The sequence below is a fragment of the Crotalus tigris genome, unplaced genomic scaffold, assembly GCF_016545835.1.
Source record: "Crotalus tigris isolate CLP2741 ecotype Arizona unplaced genomic scaffold, ASM1654583v1 scf7180000018525.42219311030:4301911, whole genome shotgun sequence".
Taxonomy (NCBI): Eukaryota; Metazoa; Chordata; class Lepidosauria; order Squamata; family Viperidae; genus Crotalus; species Crotalus tigris.
Genome location: NW_024097057.1, coordinates 214,742 through 236,565, shown reverse-complemented (window position 1 = coordinate 236,565; position 21,824 = coordinate 214,742). Strand labels below are relative to the sequence as shown.

The window sequence follows — 21,824 nt, the reverse complement described above, 5'->3', positions numbered from 1 at the left end:
CGACCGGTTGGGGGTCGCGGCATTAAAAAGGTTGAGAACCACTGCTCTAGGGAATACCCCTAGAAGTTGTGGGGGGTGGGGAGACATGATAGCAGTCTTCCAATATCTCAGGGGCTGCCCCAAAGAAGAGGGAGTCAAGCTATTCTCTAAAGCGCCTGAAGGCAGGACAAGAAGCAACGGGTGGAAACTAATCAAGGGGAGAAGCAACCTAGAACTAAGGAGAAACTTCCTGACAGTGAGAACAATTAACCAGTGGAACAACCTGCCTCCAGAATGCTCCAACACTGGAAGTTTTTAAGAAGAGACTGGACAGCCGTATGTCTGGAACGGTAGAGGTTCTCCTGCTTGAGCAGGGGGTTGGACTAGAAGACCTCCAAGGTCCCTTCCAGCTGTAAGATTCTATGTTCTTTCTTCTCCTTGGGCCACTACTCAATTCCTCTTTTGGTGCTCTCCTCTCTCTTCTTCCTGCTTGGAGCATCAGCACAATGACAGGAAGGCGGGTCTGGTGTGCGGGCCATGAAGCTCTGTGGCCAAGAGGGAGCCATGCTCAGGAGAGTCCCACACTTGGGCTGAGGCTCTGCAGGTCACCCAAAAATGGATGCAGAGAATGGCCGATGGCTTTTCTTGCCTTTGCCCATTGACCAGTAGCTGCCTTCATAGGAACAGGTCAAGCTGGGCTCAAGCTGTCCGGCCAGGATGTGCCTCCTTCTCCTCATCCAGGGTCCTGGTCCCTTTGGGGCCAAATGGCAAAGAAGCAGCTCTCCAGACTGAATCCTATGGTGTGTGGAGACTTTGGGTTTCACAAATGGGTTTCCTGTCAGTGAGGACAATCAACCAGTGGAACAACTCATCCCCCGAAATGGTGGGTGCTCCATTGCTGGAGGTTTTTTTAAAAAGAGACTGGACAATCACCTGTCTGAGATGGTATAGGTCTGTGGGGGCGAACCTACGGCACGGGTGCCAGAGGCGGCACGCAGAGCCCTCTCTGTGGGCACGCGCGCCGTCGCCCCGGTCCTAGGCCTTCAGCTGGGTTTCATAAAAACTTTTCGCTTTAGGCCTCCGCCGCCATGTGCAAAAAAAAAAGGGGGGGGTTTCAATTAATCAGTCAATTTCTTGCGGGAAAAAAAAAGATCTCGCAAAGTTGGAATTGATTGATTGAACTTTTTAGTCCCAGCCAGTCTGCCATTACCACCGAAGTCACGCCACGCCCACCCAATGGGCCACGCCCACCCGGCACCCAATGATACATAATAATAATAATGATAAAAGTTGGAAGGGACCTTGGAGGTCATCTAGTCCAACCCCCTGCTCAGGCAGGAAACCCTATACCATTTTGGACAAATGGCTGTCCAGTTTCTTCTTATAAACTTCCAGTGTTGGAGCATCCACAGCTTCTAGAGGCAGGTCGTTCCACTGGTTAATTGTTCTAGCTGTCAGAAAGTTTCTCCTTAGTTCTAGGTTGCTTCTCTCCTTGGTTAGTTTCCATCCGTTGCTTCTTGTCCTGCCTTCAGGCGCTTTGGAGAATAGCTTGACTCCCTCTTCTTTGGGGAAGCCCCTGAGATATTGGAACACTGCTATCGTGTCCCCCCTCGTACTTCTCTTCGTTAAACTAGTGGCTTTTGGGTTGCAGTTTGGGCACTCGGTCTCTAAAAGGTTCGCCATCACCGGTATAGGTCCTCCTGCTTGAGCAGGAGGGTTGACTAGAAGACCTCCAAGGTCCCTTCCAGGTCTATTCTATTCTAAATTGCAAGGCTGGTCTAAAAGGGGGTAGAGTAGGATATGAGTCAGTGTGTAATGGGAACCCATGGAGTCATTGGGCAAGTTGCCCCGTTGCCCGAAGTAGTGAGAAGGTTTTATTTGAAGAGGCAGAGAAATGCGTATTATTTCTATTGGAGCATCTACCAAGATGCCCGCAAGTTGCAACGTAACTCCTGGGCACCGTTTTGGGAGACCCTGCCTTCGGTCAGGCAAACGTTAAATGTGCCATTGTCCCACCGCGCTTTCCAGTAGGGCTTCTCTAGAGTCATTTAAATCGAAGGTTGTGGTGAGCAGCAATCACAATCCGCTCTCCGAGGACGGGAACCAACCTCTTTGGCGTCTTCTTCCTTCGCCAGCTGCAACCTCACCTGCCCAGCTGGCCATTATGGTGCAAACTGCGCTCAGCAATGCGATTGCCACGAGGACACCTGCAACCCCTTCACCGGCATGTGCCACATGGGTAAGTCCTTGGCCAACCTTTCCCCCCCCCAGCCCCAGACCTTCTTGCCCCAGCTGGGTGGGGGAGGTGCAAGGGGGTCCCAACAGCCCCCTCGCATTGCCACAGCCACCCTTTTGCCTTTTTTCAACCCCGTCTGCAACATACACACACACACACACACACACATGTCCCACCTTGCCAGGGCAGCCGGCTTGTGGCCCACGGCTGCTTGCTCTGCCCACTGACTCTTGCCAGCCTCTTTTCCGCAGAGGCCAATCAGCGGATGGGAGTGATTGGCGCCGGAGTGCTCCTGGTCTTCTTGCTCTGCCTCCTCCTCTCCCTGTTGTCCTGCTGCTGCATTTGCCGCAAAAAGGATGAGGCCCGGGAGTGAGTACCCAATGGGGGGGGGAGCCTCTGTGGGGGAGGGGGGGCTGGGAGGAGGGAATCTACGGGGAACTGGCTTTCCGGAACAGAGCCCTGGCAGGAAGGGGTGTCGGGACGGGGGGGGGAGGAAGGACGGGCCCGGAGCCACTTCCATCTGGCCAGCTTCCCTTGGCTGCCCAAATTCCTAAGAACCATTATAGGGAGTCCTCGGCTTACGACGGCCGTGGAGCCCAGCATCTCTGCTGCTACGCAAAACGGTTGTGAAGTGAGCTCCGCGCCGTTTTACAGTTGTTGTGCAATGGGTAACCCCGTTGTTAAGTGAACCCGGCTTCCCCCATTGACTTTGCTTGTCAGACAGTCGCAAAAGGGGATCACCGGATCCCCCAGGACGCTGAGTCAGTTGCCAAGTGCCAGAATTTTGGATGACGTGACCCTGGGGGTGCCGCAACAAGTCGTCAGCGTGGAAAACGGCCATAACTCACTTTTTCAGGGATGTTGTAACTTTGAACGACCACTAAACGGAGTCAAGGATTAGCTGTAGTCAGGGGAAGAGGCTGCCTCCCGGAGCTGTGGGTGCGCCATCGCTGGAGGGTTTTTAAGAAAAGTCTGGATGACCATTTGTCCGGGATGGGTTGGGCTACAAGACCTCTGAGGTCCCTTCCAGACTGCAGCGGTATATAAGTGCGATGGCTATCCATGCAGCCATTTTTGACCGTGGTCTCAGCTGGTTGTCCCGTTTCCTTCACAGCATCCGCCAGGACTTGGCTCATAAAAAACCTTCAAGGCGCCTTTGCGGACAGTTCAGCCAAATCAGCCTGAAGTTGCCTCGTATCCCCCTGCGCCGTCAGAAGTTGCCAAAAGTTGTAGGTAAGCATCCACGCCACTCCACGGTCCAGGTCACGGGTCCGTCCGGCTAGTGGACACGAAAGTGGGAGGGGGTGGCTGATACCAGGAGAAGGGTTTTGGCCACACAGTCATCGCCGCCAGTCTGATGCTTGTGACCCCCTCCCTGGGGATGCCCCTGGCATAAACTGAACAATTGCGTGCCCGTACAGCAGCATCTCTCGTCCTTGGCAACTGTAAGACGTTGTGGACTTCAGCGCCCAGAATTCCCACAAGGGAATGCCGGCTGTGGAATTCTAGGAGTTGAAGTCCACTCGTGCTAAAGTTGCCAGAGTTGAGAAAGAGTGCCTTATGGAGAGGTAAACTCTGCCACCACCACCACTACCACCACCACCACCCCCGGCCAAAGTGCGAAATTCCCACAGAGAAGGAAAATGCAAGGAGTGAGGCTTCTTTTGGTAGCTTGCCTCGATCCTGGATCATCCATCCTCACAGCATATAGCAGTGGTTCTCAACCTGTGGGTCGGGATCCCATTTGGGGTCGAACGACCATTTCACGGGGGTCGCCAAACAACGCTGTCCGCCATTTCCCCCCCCCTTTTCCTTAGCTGTGCTACTCCCTTTTATTCTATTGGCTTTTGAAAGCCAATAGAATAGACTCTCTTGAATAGAGTCTAATTCTGTTGGCTTTCAAAAGCCAATAGGAATTGTCCAGGCTGTCTCTGCCCTGCTGAGCCCGCCAAAAGTCCCATTCTGCAAAGGGTGCTGCACCAGTTGAGTAGTCCTCGACTTACGACCGGTTGGGGGTCGCAGCATTAAAAAGGTTGAGAACCGCTGGCATATAGGAACAAGGAATCACTTGTTCAGTGGTGGGGAGCTGAGCTGCTCATTAAATGGGGCCGGGGGAGGCCTCGGGCACCAAGCACCCCAGGCAACTAGATTCTCAGGTGACAGGAGTCTCTTACATGGGAGATTGGAGCCTCTTTGTGCTACTGGAGACTCTCGGCTATTATGGTCCTCAAGGAGAAAAGGAGACAAAGCTCTGGGCAGTAAGGAGAATGTTAGAATTGAATGCTAAATAACAGAGTTGGAAGGGGCCTTGGAGGTCATCCAGTCCAACCCCCCGCTCAAGCAGGAGAACCTATACCATTTTAGACAAATGGCTTTCCAGTCTCTTCTTAAAAGCCTCCAGCTTTGGAGCACCGACAACGTTTGGAGGCAAGCCGTTCCACTGATTAATCTTTCTAATTAATTAATTCTGGAGAAATCACACACAGAACATAAAATAGGGCTGTAAAGGACGTTGTTGTTGTTGTTCAGTCACTAAGTCATGTCCAGCTCCCGGGAACCCATGGACCACAGCACGCCAGGCCCCTCTGTCCTCCACTGTCTCCCTGAATCCGCCCCATTGTGTCGATGACACTGTCAGAAAGAACCCTGGAGGTCTTCCCTTGCTCAGTAGTAGCAACTGTGAGAGGGATCTTGGAGTCTTAGTGGACAATCACTTAAATATGAGCCAACCGTGTGCTGCAGCTGCCAAAAAAGCCAACACAGTGCTAGGCTGCATTAACAGAGGGACAGAATCAAGATCACGTGAAGTATTAATATCACTTTACAATGCCTTGGTAAGGCCACACTTGGAATACTGCATCCAATTTTGATCACCACGATGTAAAAAAGATGTTGAGACTCTAGAAAGAGCGCAGAGAAGAGCAACAAAGATGATTAGGGGACTGGGGGCTAAAACATATAAGGAACGGTTGATGGAATTGGGAATGTATAGTCTAATGAAGAGAAGAACGAGGGGTGACAGGATAGCAGTCTTCCAATATCTCAGGAGCTGCCCCAAAGAAGAGGGAGTCAAGCTATTCTCCAAAGCGCCTGAAGGCAGGACAAGAAGCAACGGATGGAAACTAACCAAGGAGAGAAGCAACCTAGAATTAAGGAGAAACTTCCTGAGAGTTAGAACAATTAACCAGGGGAACAACCTGCCTCCAGAAGTGGTGAATGCTCCAACACTGGAAGTTTTTAAGAAGAGACTGGACAGCCATTTGTCTGAAACGGTATATGGTTTCCTGCCTGAGTGGGGGGTTGGACTGGATGACCTCCAAGGTCCCTTCCAGCTTTATTATTGTTGTTATTGTTGTTGTTATTATTATTACCTGCTGCTCAAGGAAGAGGCCTATATCATTCCAGACAAATGGCTGTCCAAACTCTTGGGTATGTCTAGTTTAATGAAAAGAAGGACGAGGGGTGACATGATAGCAGTGTTCCAATATCTCAGGGGCTGCCCCAAAGAAGAGGGAGTCAAGCTGTTCTCCAAAGCTCCTGAAGGCAGGACAAGAAGCAACGGATGGAAACTAATCAAGGAGAGAAGCAACCTAGAACTAAGGAGAAACTTCCTGACAGAACAATTAACCAGTGGAACAAGCTGCCTCCAGAAGCTGTGAATGCTCCAACACTGGAAGTTTTTAAGAAGAGACTGGACAGCCATTTGTCTGAAATGGTATAGGGTTTCCTGCCTGAGCAGGGGGTTGGACTAAATGATCTCCAAGGCCCCTTCCAACTCTGTTATTCTGTTTTATACTATTCTTTTTTGAAACCTCCTCCAACGATGGAGCACCCACCGCTTCTGGGGGCCAGCCACGCACTGTTCGATTGTTCTTACTGATAGAAAAGATTTATTCTTAGCAGTGCTTAACCTTGCTGGGTGAATGTTGTACAGGGCTGGGGAAAATGTTGCCTTGCCCTGCCTTGGTGGATGCGCCTTTTCAGCCGAAAGCAAAGAGGGAGCAATTTTTTTTTTAATAATTTTTTATTTTTCCAAACTCTCCCCCATACATATACCGTAATACTTATCAGATATTAACATACATTCCCTCCACACTCACATACAGATACTTTTAAAAAAATGAAATAAATGCATACACATAACTTTGGTGTTGCTCGTCCATTTCCCCTTTCACCGTATCCACACTCCTTCTTCTTTACCTTCTTTCTCCCTTTCTTCTCTTCCCTACTTCCCTCTTCTTCCTCTCCTCTCCTTCACCACTCTCCTTCCCTTTCCTCTTCCTCCAACCTTCCTACTTCCTTCTCCCCTCCTTTACTCTTTTCTCTCTCCTCTCCTTTCTTCATCTTTCTTCAGATACAATTCAGGGGTAATGTCCGAGCAACTCCTCTCTCCAAATTTCCCTATATGTATTATATACAATAAGATTAATACTTCTATTTATCTAAACTTCTCGGTATATACTTCTATAAACATTTATACAGCCTGCAGTTATTCAATACTGTGTCACCTGGGTCTCCCTCCTTATCTGCTGAAAAGAGGGAGCAAATTATTGACATCCAGATCATCATGGAATAAAATCTGTTCCACTGCTGCCATCCAATTTAGAGGGATCCCCTAATCTCCTGGTTCTGCAGAGCAAACAAACAAAACAAAACTCCTTTTAAGTGAACATTTGAAAATCAACAAGCAGCGGGAGGTTATCCAGCCAGTCAAACTCTTTGTGATCAAGGGCATAATTTTAATCAGGCCCATCTGTCCAAAACTGTCTCCTTGATTTCTGTCAACTCCTTTTCCAATTTTGATTTTTTTTTTTTATTCAAATATCAGTGTCTGATTCTTGCCTTTGCATTGTGCCTCCAAACTATTTCATCTTTATCTGCATCAATGGTGCTTCCAGCAAGCAGCCTGGCTTTATTTCAGCTATTGAATTATTTGTTGTTCTTGGGCTGCTAGGGCTTTTTCCAGCAATTCACAGGCATCTCTGGGGCTTCTACGGGCTTTGCTTTCTCTGTATCTGTAATTGAACAAAGACTTTCACAGACTGGTCCATGTGATATCTCTGTCAGAGTTTTACTTCCAAGCAGCATATTTTCCTTTCTTTTACAGTTAGAGCAGCCATTTCTGTGAGTTTCTGAGCCTTGAATAAAACCATCATCACAGCAATCTGGAAATAGTTAATCCAAGGGATAAAATCCCCAGAGCTACTTATCAGAAAGGAGATAAGAGCTTTATCAGTGGAAATGCAGCAGGCACTCTGTGGCCAAGTGAGAAACCTGTGCAGGTAGTCCTCAACATACGACCACAATCGAGCCCATTTCTGTTGCTAAGTGAGACATTGGTCGTAAGCGAGTTTTGCCCCCATTTTATGACCTTTCTTCCACAGTTACTAAGTGAATCGTGGCAGTAGTTAAGTTAGTAACCTGGTTGTTAAGTGAATCCAGCTTCATTGATTTTGCTTGTCATAAAGTCACTAGAAGAGGATCACATAATCCCAAGACACAGCAAAGGTCATAAATATGAGTCGGTTGCCAAGCGTCTGAATGTTGATCCCATGACTGTGGGGATGCTGCAATGGTCATAAGTGTGAAAATGGTCATAGGTCACTTTTTTCAGTGCCATTGTAACATCAAATGGTCACTAAATAGAATAGAATAGAGCTGGAAGGGATCTTGGAGGTCTTCTAGTCTAGCCCCCCCCCCGCTCAATCAGGAGAACCTCTATCATCTCAGACAAGTGACTGTCCAGCCTCTTCTTAAAAATCTCCAGTGATGGAACGCCCACGATTTATGGTGGCAAGCTGTTCCATTGGATAATTGTCCTCACTGTTTGGAAGTTTCTCCTTAATTCCAGGTTGCTTCTCTCCTTGATTAGTTTCCATCCATTGTTTCTTGTCCTGCCCTCTGGTGCTTTGGTGAATAATGTGACCCCCACTTCTTTTTGGCTGGAGCATTCACAACTTCTGGTGGCAGGTTGTTCCACTGGTTAATTGTTCTAACTGTCAGGAAGTTTCTCCTTAATTCCAGGTTGCTTCTCTCCTTGATTAGTTTCCATCCATTGTTTCTTGTCCTGCCTTCAGGGGCTTTGGAGAATAGCTTGACTCCTTCTTCTTTGTGGCAGCCCCTCAGATACTGGAACACTGCTATCATGTCTCCCCTATTTCTTCTTTTCTTTAGACTAGCCAAACCCAAGCACTACCTGTATAAAGGCAATATAAACGAAAAGCCCTTCGGCCCGATTATTCTACAGTATGTTGTATGTTTAGGCTGGCAAAACTCTGGTTCGCTTTCTCCCATTTTTTTCTATGCAGACAGTTGGGAATGGACATTTGCAGACAAGTCAACATCTCCAAAAAAGCAAGCACAGCATTGCAAGCCAGCCTCTAACCTTGTTTGTACATATTCTATTCTCTCCATATTCTTTCCATATTCTTTCCATATTCTATTCTATTCTATTCTATTCATTGTACCTTTGGCATTCAATAACCTGGGTAATTATTATTTCTTCATTCACCTTTTCCAATTCTCCCTGGGAAATAGGATTGTGAAAGGTCCTGGAAGCTGCAGCGCCAAACCCCTGGAACGCTTTTCTCCTGAAACGATCAGCAGAGCCGTGTTTACAGTAGCATGCTGGGGCTGGCTGCCCTCCCCTCGCTAGAATAGAGGCTCTTTCTCTGAAGGAGAGGCTTGGACTGAATGAGTCTGTGTGTCTGCACTTCCTGGCGTTTACTGCTGGTTGGAGATTTTGTATAAACAATGGCAGCAAGAGGTTTCCCCTTGGCCTCTGTCGTGCGTGCGGAGGGAGCTGGCCGCTCTTAGCTGGAGCTCCAGAAGAGGAGGCTGATTGTGCCACACAAACCGAGGCAGTTCGCTTAGAAATGGGGCATGGTCCTTGCTGGTCCCGTTGCCCTCCCCAGCCCAGCCTGGCCAGATCGAGCCATTTCGCACCCGACAGCTGTTAGCCAGATGCTCCATCCGGGACATGAAGAGACAGGAGCACCATCACCTTCCCTGTGGCTGCATCTCAAGGCAGTGCCAAACACTAAACCAGGCCAGCTGGATTCCTAGAACGTGCTAAAGCTGAAATGGGGCCTGCCTCTTGCAGTCTGCAAGTCAGTGCTTAGACTTATAGACCACTTCACAGTGCTTTCCGGCCCTCTCTAAGAGGTTTACAGAGTCAGCCTATTGCCCCCAACAATCTGGGTCCTCATTTTACTGACCTTGAAAGAATAGAAGATTGAATCAGAGCTGGTCAGAATCGAACTGCTGGCAGTTGGCAGTCAGCAGAATTACCCGACAATGCTGCATTCTAACCACTGCATACCATAGATGGATGGATGGATGAATGGATGGATGGATGGAAGGGAGGGAGGGAGGGAGGGGAAAAGAAAAAGCAATAGCAATAGCACTAAGACTTATATGCTGCTTTACAGCCCTCTCTAAGCACTTTACAGAGTCAGCCTATTGCCCCCAACAATCTGGGTCCTCATTTTACTGACCTTGAAAGAATAGAAGACTGAATCAGAGCTGGTCAGAATCGAACTGCTGGCAGTCGGCAGTCACCAGAATTAGTCTGCAGTGCTGCATTCTAACCACTGCATACCATGGATGGATGGATGGATGGATGGACAAATGGAAGGAAGGAAGGAAGGGGAAAAGGAAGAGCACTAGCAATAGCACTTAGACGTATATAGTGCTTTACAGCCCTCTCTAAGCAGTTTACAGAGTCGGCCTATTGCCCCCAACAATCTGGGTCCTCATTTTACCGACCTCGGAAGGATGGACCGCTGAATCAGAACTGGTCAGAATCAAACTGCTGGCAGTCAGCAGTCAGCAGAATTAGCCTGCAGTGCTGCATTCTAACCACTGCGCCACCCCACACCATGACTTTAATGTTGTGGGGAGCCTGCTAGTTAGGATTTATTCAATAAACCATGGTTGAACCATGGTGTGAAGCCACTCAAACCATACTGGAACTATGTAGCTATTGAGACTCCATCACTGTGTTCCCATGACGGGCTGAGCCATAGACCCTGAAAAAGGTGCAGGGAAGAGGAACAAAGATCATAAAGGGTCTGGGGGCTAAATCGTATGACGAACGGTTGAGGGATTTAGATATGTCTGGCCCAGCGGTTCTCAACCTGTGGGTCGGGACCCCATTTGGGGTCGAACGACCATTTCACGGGGGTCGCCAAACAACGCAGTCCGCCATTTTCCCCCCTTTTCCTTAGCTGTGCTACTCCCTTTTCTTCTATTGGCTTTTGAAAGCCAATAGAATGGACTCTCTTGAATAGAGTCTAATTCTATTGGCTTTCAAAAGCCAATAGGAATTGTCCAGGCTGTCTCTGCCCTTCTGAGCCCGCCAAAAGTCCCATTCTGCAAACGGTGCTGCACCAGTTGAGTAGTCCTCGACTTACGACCGGTTGAGTAGTCCTCGACTTACGACCGGTTGGGGTTCACGGCATGGTCTAGCTTATAGAAGAAAGGGATCAGAAGAGAAGACATGGTCACTGTCTTCCAGTACTTGAGGGATTATCGCTGAGAAGAGGGAATTGACTTATCCCAGAGGGCAGGACAAGAAATAATGGATAGAAGCTTGTTACAGAGAAATTCAACCAGGACGTAAGGAGACACCTCCTGCCGCAAAGAACAACTAATCAATGGAATAATTTGCCTCCCAGAATTGTGATTGTTCTGTCACAGGAGGTTTTCAAGAAAAGATTGGATAGCCATTTGTCCGGGATGTTAGAAAGACTTCTGCCTTGAGCAGGGGGTTGGACTAGAAGGCCTCTGAGGTTCTCTCCAGCCCTATGGTTTTATGTTCTATGTAGACGGACTTGTTCCCTCTTCCTCTCGCTTCCTCTTTCCCATAGGGCAGTGGTTCTCAACCTGTGGGTCGGGACCCCATTTGGGGTCGAACGACCATTTCACGGGGGTCGCCAAACAACGCAGTCCGCCATTTTTTTCCCCCTTTTCCTTAGCTGTGCTGCTCCCTTTTATTTTATTGGCTTTTGAAAGCCAATAGAATAGACTCTCTTGAATAGAGTCTAATTCTATTGGCTTTCAAAAGCCAATAGGAATTGTCCAGGCTGTCTCTGCCCTGCTGAGCCCGCCAAAAGTCCCCTTCTGCAAACGGTGCTGCACCAGTTGAGTAGTCCTCGACTTACGACCGGTTGAGTAGTCCTCGACTTACGACCGGTTGGGGGGAGGTCGCGCCATTAAAAAGGTTGAGAACCACTGCCATAGAACCCTCCCAATATAGATTGCTTGTTTCAGGTTGGATTCACGTGCCATGGAGCTTGGGCACCCCAATGTGTAAAGTGGGTTTCCCAGCTGTGCGTGATGCTGATTCTCAGTGCTTCGGCTGAAAGCCCCGAGCAAGCAGCTCCAGGACCCCCTGGACCCAGAACCTGATGCAGCCCCCTCTTGCCTCTTTTTTCACTCTGTTGTTCACTTCCCATAAAGCGCTCTGTGGGTAGTTGCCAGGGTCCACCATCTGGGGGGCTGACTGTGGCTGCCTCCAGAGCCATTTGGTGACCGGCCAGCCCACATCCTGCATTTCTCCCTCTGCCTGCACCAATTCCAAGATTGGAGCACCCCTAAATTGCCAGAGTGCTCTTATTTCACCAGAATGAAATGCTTTGGGGCCAGGCTCCGTTGTTTGGCTTGGCACACAGGCCTTGCCATATGTTCTCATTATTACCCAGTTTTGCTGTGGAAGCCCCACATGGCTGCAGCGCACAGAAGGGGTGGGGGCACCAGACAGAGCTGCAGGCAAGGCAGGGCACCCCACTTCTCCTGCTTTGCCTTCCTTCCTTCCTTCCTTCCTTCCTTCCTGATTTTTCTTTCTTCCTTCTTTCCTTCCTTCCTTTCTTCCTTCCTTCCTGATTTCTTTCTTTCTGTCCTTCCTTCCTGATTTTTTTCTTCCTTCCTTCCTTCCTTTTCTGATTTCTTTCTTTCCTTCCTTTCTTCCTGATTTTTTTCTTCCTTCCTTTCTTCCTGATTTTTTTCTTCCTTCCTTTCTTCCTTCCTTCCTTCCTTCCTGATTTCCTTCCTTCCTGGTTTTTCTTTCTTTCCTTCCTTCCTGATTTCCTTCCTTCCTTTCTTCCTTCCTTCCTGATTTCTTTCTTTCTTTCCTTCCTTTCTTCCTGATTTCTTTCTTTCCTTTCTTCCTGATTTTTCTTTCTTCCTTCCTTTCTTCCTTCCTTCCTAATCTTTCTTTCTTCCTTCCTTCCTTCCTTACTTCCTGATTTTTCTTTCCTTCCTGGTTTCTTCCTTTCTTCCTTCCTTCCTGATTTCCTTCCTTCCTGATTTCTTTCCTTCCTTCCTTCCTTCCTTCCTTCCTTCCTTTCTTCCTTCCTTCCTTTCTTCCTTCCTTCCTTCCTTCCTTTCTTCCTTCCTTCCTTCCTTCCTTCCTGATTTCCTTCCTTCCTGGTTTTTCCTTCCTTCCTTCCTTCCTTCCTTCCTTCCTTCCTTCCCAACCATATCCATTCTTAGTGTCATTCCAGAAAGGAAAAATGGCACCCTTGTATCCCGCAGGATTCTCGTGGGCCGTATCCGGCCCCCGGGCCTTGTGTTTGACGTGTCTGCTCTAAAGCATCTCTCCAGGTGGTGTTTGCAGCAGAACAAACACAGGAGAGGCCCACAGGAAAGCCTTCTCCAGCCACTCTCAGCACGATTTATTTGGCGGTGACTCACCCAGAACCAGAGGTCTGAAGGCATCGGAAGCGCTGCTTCCCGCCCCCCGCCCCCCCCCCCCCGGGTTTGCTGCACACAGAACCCCTTCTGTTGCGCTCACCTGGCACATCACTGCCGGAGCAGCTCAAAGCCTGGGCAGCGTTTGTGGAACCAGCGCATTAGCCATCTCAGTTAAGGGATAATCAGGAACACACACACACACACACACAACTAAGAGCTTGAAAGAGCCGTCAGTCTCTGCCTGGGTGCTGGGCCAATCCTGCTCCTCTCCGCAAGGAGGCAAATCTACTTCCCTGTTGTGCTCGGGGCTCAAGACTGTCTTCTGGATTTCTCTTGGCCAAGTTTCTGATCATGCAGAATTTGCTTGTTTGGGGGGAGGGGGGGTGTACAGGGAGTCCTCGGCTTATGAGCACAATTGAGTCCATAATATTTCTCTTCTTAAGTGAAACGTTTGTTCAGTGAGTTTTGCCCCCATTTTACGACCTTTCTCGCCGCAGTTGCGAAGGGAATCGCCGCAGTTGATGTGTTAATAAGACGGTTGTTAAGGGGATTTGGCTGCCCCGTTGATTTTGATTGTCAGAACGTCCCAAAAGGGGACGACGTGGCCTTGGGACACATCAATGGTCCTAAGTATGAGTCAGTTGCCAAGTGTCTGAACTTTGATCGTGTGACCATGAGCACGCTACAACGGTGTGTGAAAAATAAGTCCCATTTTTCAGTGCCGTTGTGACTTTGAACGGTCACTAAATGAACTGTTGTAAGTCAAGGACTTACCTGTATTGCTGACAGTGTTATTTTTTGCTACCATCTCCCCATCAGTCCACAGCCTCCCTGGCTGCCCACAGGTTAGAGTAGAGTAGAGTAGAGTAGAGTATATGGAGTGGAGTGGAATGGAATGGAATGGAATAGAATAGAATAGAATAGAATAGAATAGAATAGAATAGAATAGAATAGAATAGAATAGAATAGAATAGAATAGAATAGAATATATGGAATGGGATAGAATATGGAATGGAATGGAATGGAATGGAATAGAATAGAATAGAATAGAATAGAATAGAATAGAATAGAATAGAATAGAATAGAATAGAATAGAATAGAATAGAATAGAATAGAATAGAATATATGGAATGGGATAGAATATGGAATGGAATGGAATGGAATGGAATAGAATAGAATAGAATAGAATAGAATAGAATAGAATAGAATAGAATAGAATAGAACAGAATAGAATATATGGAATGGAACAGAACAGAACAGAACAGAATAGAATAGAATAGAATAGAATAGAATAGAATAGAATAGAACAGAATAGAATATATGGAATGGAACAGAACAGAACAGAACAGAATAGAATAGAATAGAATAGAATAGAATAGAATAGAATAGAATAGAATAGAATAGAATAGAATAGAATAGAATAGAATAGAAGCTGGAAGGGACCTTGGAGGTCTTCTAGCCCAGCCCCCTGCTCAACCTTCTAACCTTCTCATATTCCTTCTTTCTGGGGTTGCTGTCACTTGGCATTGCTACATCTACAACCCCTACTGTCCTCTCTGTGTGTGTACGTCTCCATCAGAAGCTTTGAGTCCGTTTCAAGAAAACAGACAAACTAAGCAGGGGAAAAAAATCAGCTGCAAAAGCCAACCACTATCTCAGCATCATCTGTTCTCAAATAGATGCACTTATGATAAACAGGATTCGTTCTGGTAGATCTGAGTCTTCATGCCCACATGGACATACCTCTGTCATTTTTATGGTAGCCACGTAGCCGCCTGCTACTTTCTTCCAGGTGCTTTTGACTCCTGCTGGTTTGGCCCACAGTCCTGTTCTCTAAAATTACTTCATCCAAATACTAACCAGGTCTGGCCTGCTTAACATCCAAGCTGTCATCCTATGGATAATATGTGTTGTTCGTCCATCGATTTCGATGAAGACCTTGACATCTTGTGGGTTATGGGCCATCAGCGATGTGTCCGTAGGTGGCTAATAAGACCGATGTTAGCACGGAATGTTCTGCCACATACTGAACAAAGAAATGTAGACGCTGTTACTTCAGCACTTGCAGCTCTGGCTTTGCGGAGTGCTCGCTTCTCTTGTGCCAAGATTGTCCTTCTGTGTTTGTATGTTTGGCAACCCTGGTACACCAAGGTGCGCCATGTCGGTCGATCATGCGCCAGAAGTTAATATCCAGGGACTTAAGAGAGGCTTTCAACATGTCTTTGTATCGCTTCTTTTGTCCCCCGTGCGATCGCTTTCCTTGAGACAGCTCACCATAGAAGAGCCGTTTAGGGATGCGATGATCTGGCATCCTTACAACATGGCCTGCCCAGCGCATCTGGGCTTTCATCAACAGGGTGTAAACTGATGATAGACCTGCTCTGGAGAGGACATCTGTGTCTGGTATCTTATCCTGCCACCGGATCCTCAGAATTCTACGAAGGCAAGTCATGTGGAAGTAGTTCAGTTGCCTAACAAGCCTCCTGTACACTGTCCAGGTCTCACTAGCATACAATAGGGTAGTTAGCACTGCTGCCGGGTAAACTTTAAGCTTGGTAGCAAGACTTATTCCACGGCGGTCCCACACGTTAGTCCGCAATCTGCCAAATGCAGAACTTGCCTTTGGCAGATTGCGGACATGTACATTATAGCTCAGCAAAGATCTGACATCAAATCCCTTAAATCAGTGGTATCTTTTCCTGGCCTTCTGTGGCCACTTTAAATGTTCCCAACAGAAGTTACACGGATACCCAAAAGCATTCCCAAAGCAAACTTTGCTCCTAAAAGACACATCTCCGCACAACGCTGCCTGTGGAACATAGATTTCTTTTGGCTGTGGTTTGTTCTCCAAGCTTGTTTCAATATACTTTCTGAATGTTTCGTTACCAAACTAGGTGACATCATCAACAAGATTTTCTTGTCCTATTTTCCTTAGCTTACAAATGTCTTGTGTGCCGGAGTGGTCAGTTGATCGCGCGATTGGTGGTTTGTTTGGAGTTATATTTGAATTCTGAGCAGCTGATTGGTTCTTTTGTTGATTGGCAGTTCGAACGATCTGGTTTCTTACCTGTTCATATACCAGAAGTAGGCAACCTTGGCCCCTTCATGACTCGTGGACTTCAATTCCCAGAATTCCTGAGCCAGCATGGGGGAACTATGGCCCCCCTCATGACTGGTGGACCAACTCCCAGAATTCCTGAGCCAGCATGGCTCAGCTTGGAAACCTCTCCCTTTCTCCTCAGCATGGTTGGCTCAGGAATTCTGGGAGTTGAAGTCCACAAGTCATAAAAGAGCCAAGGTTGCCTACCCCTGATCTAGATCAAGATGCTTGTTAATTGCTCCTTTGGTAGAATAACAGGCCTCAATAAATTCAGGTGTGTGGCAGGTGTTGGTATGCCCAATAATTTTTGTTCCTTCCCAATCAAACTGGGGTTGTTTATCATCAATGTCATTTGAGATTAGGGATTTTTGGCCATGCCGTTCAACTGCCCAAAGAAGGGGGTCTTCCGCATTTAGGCATCCTCTGTGCTTCCCACGTTTCATGCAGGAGGACTTCTACTTTTTGCACAAAACCAACCTTGTGAGGCAGGTGGAGCTAGCCCAGGGAGCTGCTGGGGTTGAAAGGGAACCAGGACCTGGCCCAGCACCCTCCCTGCTACCCTGCCTGGCTATTTGAGAAGAGCCGGCCCCAGTCACACACACCCCATGGGTGTAGTGGCTGAGGGTCTGGCCCAGGTAGCTAGGGAGATCCTGGGTCTACAACAAGACTGGGATTCCCTGTTCTTGCATCTCCCACCCCACCCCACCCCACCCTGGCTCTGGGGCTGAGAGGAAGGGCCTGGCCAGGGGAAGCTTCCATGGCTAATGGGGGACTGCAACCTGGTCTCCCCACTCTCTGCCTGGTATCTTCACCGCAATGGCTCTCAGATGAGGTGGCTCCCCTGATCCTGGGACAGCCCAAAAACACCGTGCCTTGTTTTTCGAAAAGGACCACTGCAATACATGAGGTTGGTTTAGATGGCCTTAAAGCAGTGGTTCTCAACCTTTTTAATGCCGCGACCCCCAACCGGTCGTAAGTCGAGGACTACCCAACCGATCGTAAGTCGAGGACTACTCAACCTCTCTATTCAAGAGAGTCTATTCTATTGGCTTTCCAAAGCCAATAGAATAAAAGGGAGTAGCACAGCTAAGGAAAAGGGGGGAAAAATGGCAGACTGCGTTGTTTGGCGACCCCCGTGAAATGGTCGTTCGACCCCAAATGGGGTCCCGACCCACAGGTTGAGAAACACTGCCTTAAAGAGAGATGGCTGACAAAAATTAGTAATCAGCCAAATGCAGCATTTGTCCCATTGGTTAGTTTTTTTAGTGAAAAACTAACCAATATTCATAATAACCAAGCTTAACATGTGGTGTGAACGCAGCTGGTGAATCTCTCACTCACTTGGTTAAACATGTAGTTGTTATTTAACAAACACAAGTAAGACCAGCAACTTGGTCGCTAAACAAAGCGGTCATTAAGTGAAACCATAACCGCTTTTGATCTTACTTCAGCTTTCCCTCACTTTCCCTCAGACCTGCAAAGGTAGTAAATGTGGGTCATAAACTTATTTTTTCATCACTGTCATAGCTGTGAAGAATTGCTAAGCAAGGCAGTCACTAAATGAAGATTACCTGTGGTGCCAACATTGGATAACATTGGGTCAGTCCCTCAGTTTTGGTTGAGACATCAGATAATGGTTATGAATATAAAATGAAGGGCGAAATATTATCTTCGCTTTGAGTTCCCGGATGCAAGTGGCCTTTTGATTTCATTTGTGGCAGAAAAGATCTTGACAGACTTGAACAATAGGCCCATCCAACAACATGAAATTTAACGTGGAGAAAAGCAAAGTTTTACACCTAGGCAGGAAAAAAACAAAGGTACAGATACTGATTATCTCTCAAAAACAGTAACTGTGAGAGGGACCTTGGAGTCATAATCCTTAAACATGAGCCAGCAGTGTGTAGCAGCAGCCAAAAAAGCTAATACAGTCCTTGGTTGTGTAAACAGAGGCATAGAATCAAAATCATGTGAAGTATTAGTACCATTTTATAAAACCTTAGTAAGGCTCTACCGGGAATACTGCATCCAGTTTTGGTCACCACATTAAAAAAAGATGTTTGGAAAAAGTGCAAAAAACAACAACTAAGAAAATTAAAAGCCTGGAGACAAAAACATATGAAGAACTGTTGCATGATTTGGGTATAGCCAGTCTAGAGAAAAGAAGGACTAGGGGGGACATGACAGCAGTGTTCCAGTATTTGAGGGGCTGCCACAAAGAGGAGGGGGTCAACTTATTTTCCAAAGCACCAGAAGGCAAGACGAGAAACAATGGATGGAAACTAAGCAAGGAGAGAAGCAACCTGGAACTAAGGAGAAACTTCCTAACAGTGAGGACAATTAACCAGTGGAACAGCTTTGCCTTCAGACGTTGTAGGTACTCCATCCCTGGAGGCTGTTAAGAAGAGACTGGATAGCCACTTGTCCAAAATGATATAATAGGGTCTCCTGTTTGAGCAGGGGGTTGGACTCGAAGACATCAAAGGTCCCTTCCAGCTCTATTCTGATTGATTGATTGATTGATTGATTGAACCTCCCTTTTCCACCCTCTCCATGTCTTGCAGTGGCTCATCATGACCTGGAGAACACCCTGAACTGCAGCTTCATTGAACCTCCTTCTGTGGTGGATCAGCCATCACCCTCCTGGTCATCCAGGGGCTCCTTCTCTTCCTTTGATACCACAGACGAAGGACCCGTCTACTGTGTTCCGCACGAAGGTCAGTAGAACTCCTGGCATGAGCCAGACTCCGATCAAGCAAAGCATCCCCCGAGAGAGCTGAGACCTGGCCACTGAAAGTCAGTGATCACCAAGGACAAAGATTAGTCCCCAAAAGGGTATCATTTCCTTGGCTGGTTACTAGGAAAAGTTGGGATAGCAAAAAAAAAAAAAAAAAAAAACCAACAACAACCCTGTAAAACAGACATGTCAAACTTGCGACGTCACGTGACGTCGCGAGACGTATCGGGACAGTTTTGCCATTGTTGGCAATGGGGTAGTTGTGGCTTCTGGATGATGTGTCCAGCCTGCGGGCCAGCAGTTTTACACCCCTGCTGTAAGAGTATATGTGCACGGGCACACACACACTCACACACACATGTTGCTGGGGACTCAATGCCAAGCTTGGACCACCGCTGTCTAAAAGGGCCCCAAATGCAATCAAAAATACCTTTTTAAAAAAATGAAACTCGGAATAACCCAAAGAGAAAAAACAGCCCCCGTGACTTGACCCCTCCCGAAAGCCTCTAGAGCAGTGGTTCTCAACCTGTGGGTTGGGACCCCATCTGGGGTCGAACGACCATTTCACGGGGGTCGCCAAACAACGCAGTCTGCCATTTTTCCCCCTTTTCCTTAGCTGTGCTACTCCCTTTTATTCTATTGGCTTTTGAAAGCCAATAGAATAGACTCCCTTGAATAGAGTCCAATTCTATTGGCTTTCAAAAGCCAATAGGAATTGTCCAGGCTGTCTCTGCCCTGCTGAGCCCGCCAAAAGTCCCACTCTGGAAACGGTGCTGCACCAGTTGAGTAGTCCTCGACTTACGACCGGTTGAGTAGCCCTCGACTTACGACCGGTTGGGGGTCGCGGCATTAAAAAGATTGAGAACCACTGCTCTAGTCTCCTCTACCAGGCATCAGAGAAGACCCCTTTTTCCAGGGATCATCAATTTTGGCCAGGGTCCTACCAATCAGATTGGCTCTGCCTTCCTCAAATTGGGAGAAAGAGCCAGGCTCCTTAACTTCTGTGGTTTCTCCTCAAGGGAAGCTGGGAGTTGTGATTCAAGTATGCTACAATTCCCAGCTCACAGGAGCCCCGCTACAGAATCAGTCCTTTAGAGCAGTGGTTCTTAACCTGGGCAATATCACCCCCCAGGGGGCGATTTCATTTTTCAAGGGGGCGATGGAACAAAAATGGGTGACGTGGGGGTGAAGGAATGAAAAGGGGGTGATGTGGGGGCAATGGAGCAAGAAGTTTTGGGGACACCTTTGAGATTTTTTCGTACAGTGAATCGCTGTATATCTGTCGTACAAAAACACCAGATGATCGCTATTAGTGGATCGCATTGTGTTTTCAAATGTTCCTCCAGCTAGCTTCGGTACAGAACGCCGTACATATGTGAATACGCATCGCTTATCTTCATGCGCGTTGCGCAGCAGCCTCTACCCATACAGTGGCGCGCCATTGGCCAGAATATGGGAGATATGGGGAAAAGACTGGAAATAAATTATTTGCATCGATATGTCCTGATGACAATTTTAAAGAAAACAAAAAAAGTGTTTGCATAAATTGAAGAAATATTTCCTATGTTGTGATTGAGGGGTTGTGTTGGGGGAGGGGGGCGATGACAACTTCCTCATTGGCTCAAGGGGGCGATTCGTTCAAAAAGCTTAAGAACCACTGCTTTAGAGCAGGGGTCCCCAACCCCCAGTCTGTGGACCGGTAGTGGGCCGCGGCATGCCAGCAACCGGTCCGCACAAGCAAGCAAAGCCCCATCCGCGAGATGCAGGCAGTACACAAAAACCACACCCCCTCCGGTCCGCGGGAAAACCTCTCTCCACAGAACCAGTCCCTGGTGCCCAAAAGGTCTCTGCTCTATGGTGCTTGGCATCTTTGATCAAGGATGAAAGACCCCTAGAGAAGATACGGGTGGTCCATTTGTGGAATAGCTTACATCCTTCATACAATTGGGAAATTATTTAGAATAGAATAAAATAATAGACTTCGGAGGTCTTCTAGTCCAAACCCCCTGCTCATAAGTACATACAAGGTAACCACATGACTCCGGGACGCTTCAACCGTCATAAATACGGGTCAGTTGTCAAGCATCTGAATTTTGATCACGTGACCATGGGGCTGCTGCAACAGTCAGAAGTGTGAAAAATAGTCCCAAGTCACTTTTTTTTAAGAGTATAACCTAGTTGTTTATTGTTAAAACAATATTATTATTATTTTAATTAAAATTTTTATAAACATTTTACAATAAAATCCCTCCCCACCTCTCTCCCTCCCCCCTCCCATTAGCCCTCCCCCCCTTCCCAGAGCTGAGTACAGAGCTAAAAACAACAAAAAAAGAACATAAAAAATTAAATAAAGATCAATCAATTATACATAAATCCTAAAAAAATTTAAAACCTCTTTAACTCCATTACAATAAAATCAACAAATCTAACCATAACAACTTTATACAATAAGTTATTCAAAAGCTAAATAATACTTTCTAATCCCATATTTGTTCTGAACAAAATTTACCCATCTTTTCCATACAGAGTTGTATCTCTCTTGTGAATGGTCTTTCAGATAAACCGATATTTTTGCCATTTCTGATAAATAAGAAACTTTAAAAAACCATTCCTCTAAGGTAGGAAAGGAGTCTTTTCTCCAATATTGCCCAATCAATAACCTTGCTGCCGTAATAAAATTCAACATTAAAATAATCTCTTTACTATCACAATCTTCAATAATACCTAACAAAAATAGCTGTGGTGTGAATTTTATCCTTCTATTAAAAATTTTTTGAATATTCCACCAAATCTTAATCCAAAAAGCCTTTATATTTCTACAAGACCACCAGTGATGTTGTAACTCTGAACAGTCGCTAAGGGAATGGTTATAAGTTGAGGACAACCTGCACAACAAATGTGCAAAACTTTCTTGTGGTCCTGATGATGTGATGGATACCTTTGTCGTCTCTCACTTTAGCTGTTGAAGCTTCTCCAAGATTTTTTCCTTTAACACAAACTGGGCCCGCTTCCAAGTTTTCTTTTGCAAAACTGAGGACTAGGATGCTGATTAAAAATAGAAGCTGGAAGGGACCTTG

General features: G+C 47.0%; 1 protein-coding gene across 3 annotated transcripts in view; it reads left to right on the top strand.

Annotated features, from left to right (window-relative positions):
* Positions 1-21,824, top strand: part of SCARF2 (scavenger receptor class F member 2) — a 62,973-nt gene that overhangs the window by 33,695 nt on the left and 7,454 nt on the right. For all 3 annotated transcript variants that reach the window (XM_039353462.1, XM_039353464.1, XM_039353463.1), the window contains 4 exons: positions 2,115-2,218; positions 2,467-2,584; positions 3,330-3,448; positions 18,575-18,727. In XM_039353462.1, the coding sequence (XP_039209396.1) occupies positions 2,115-2,218; positions 2,467-2,584; positions 3,330-3,448; positions 18,575-18,727 (494 nt within the window). The remainder of the gene's footprint in view (positions 1-2,114; positions 2,219-2,466; positions 2,585-3,329; positions 3,449-18,574; positions 18,728-21,824) is intronic.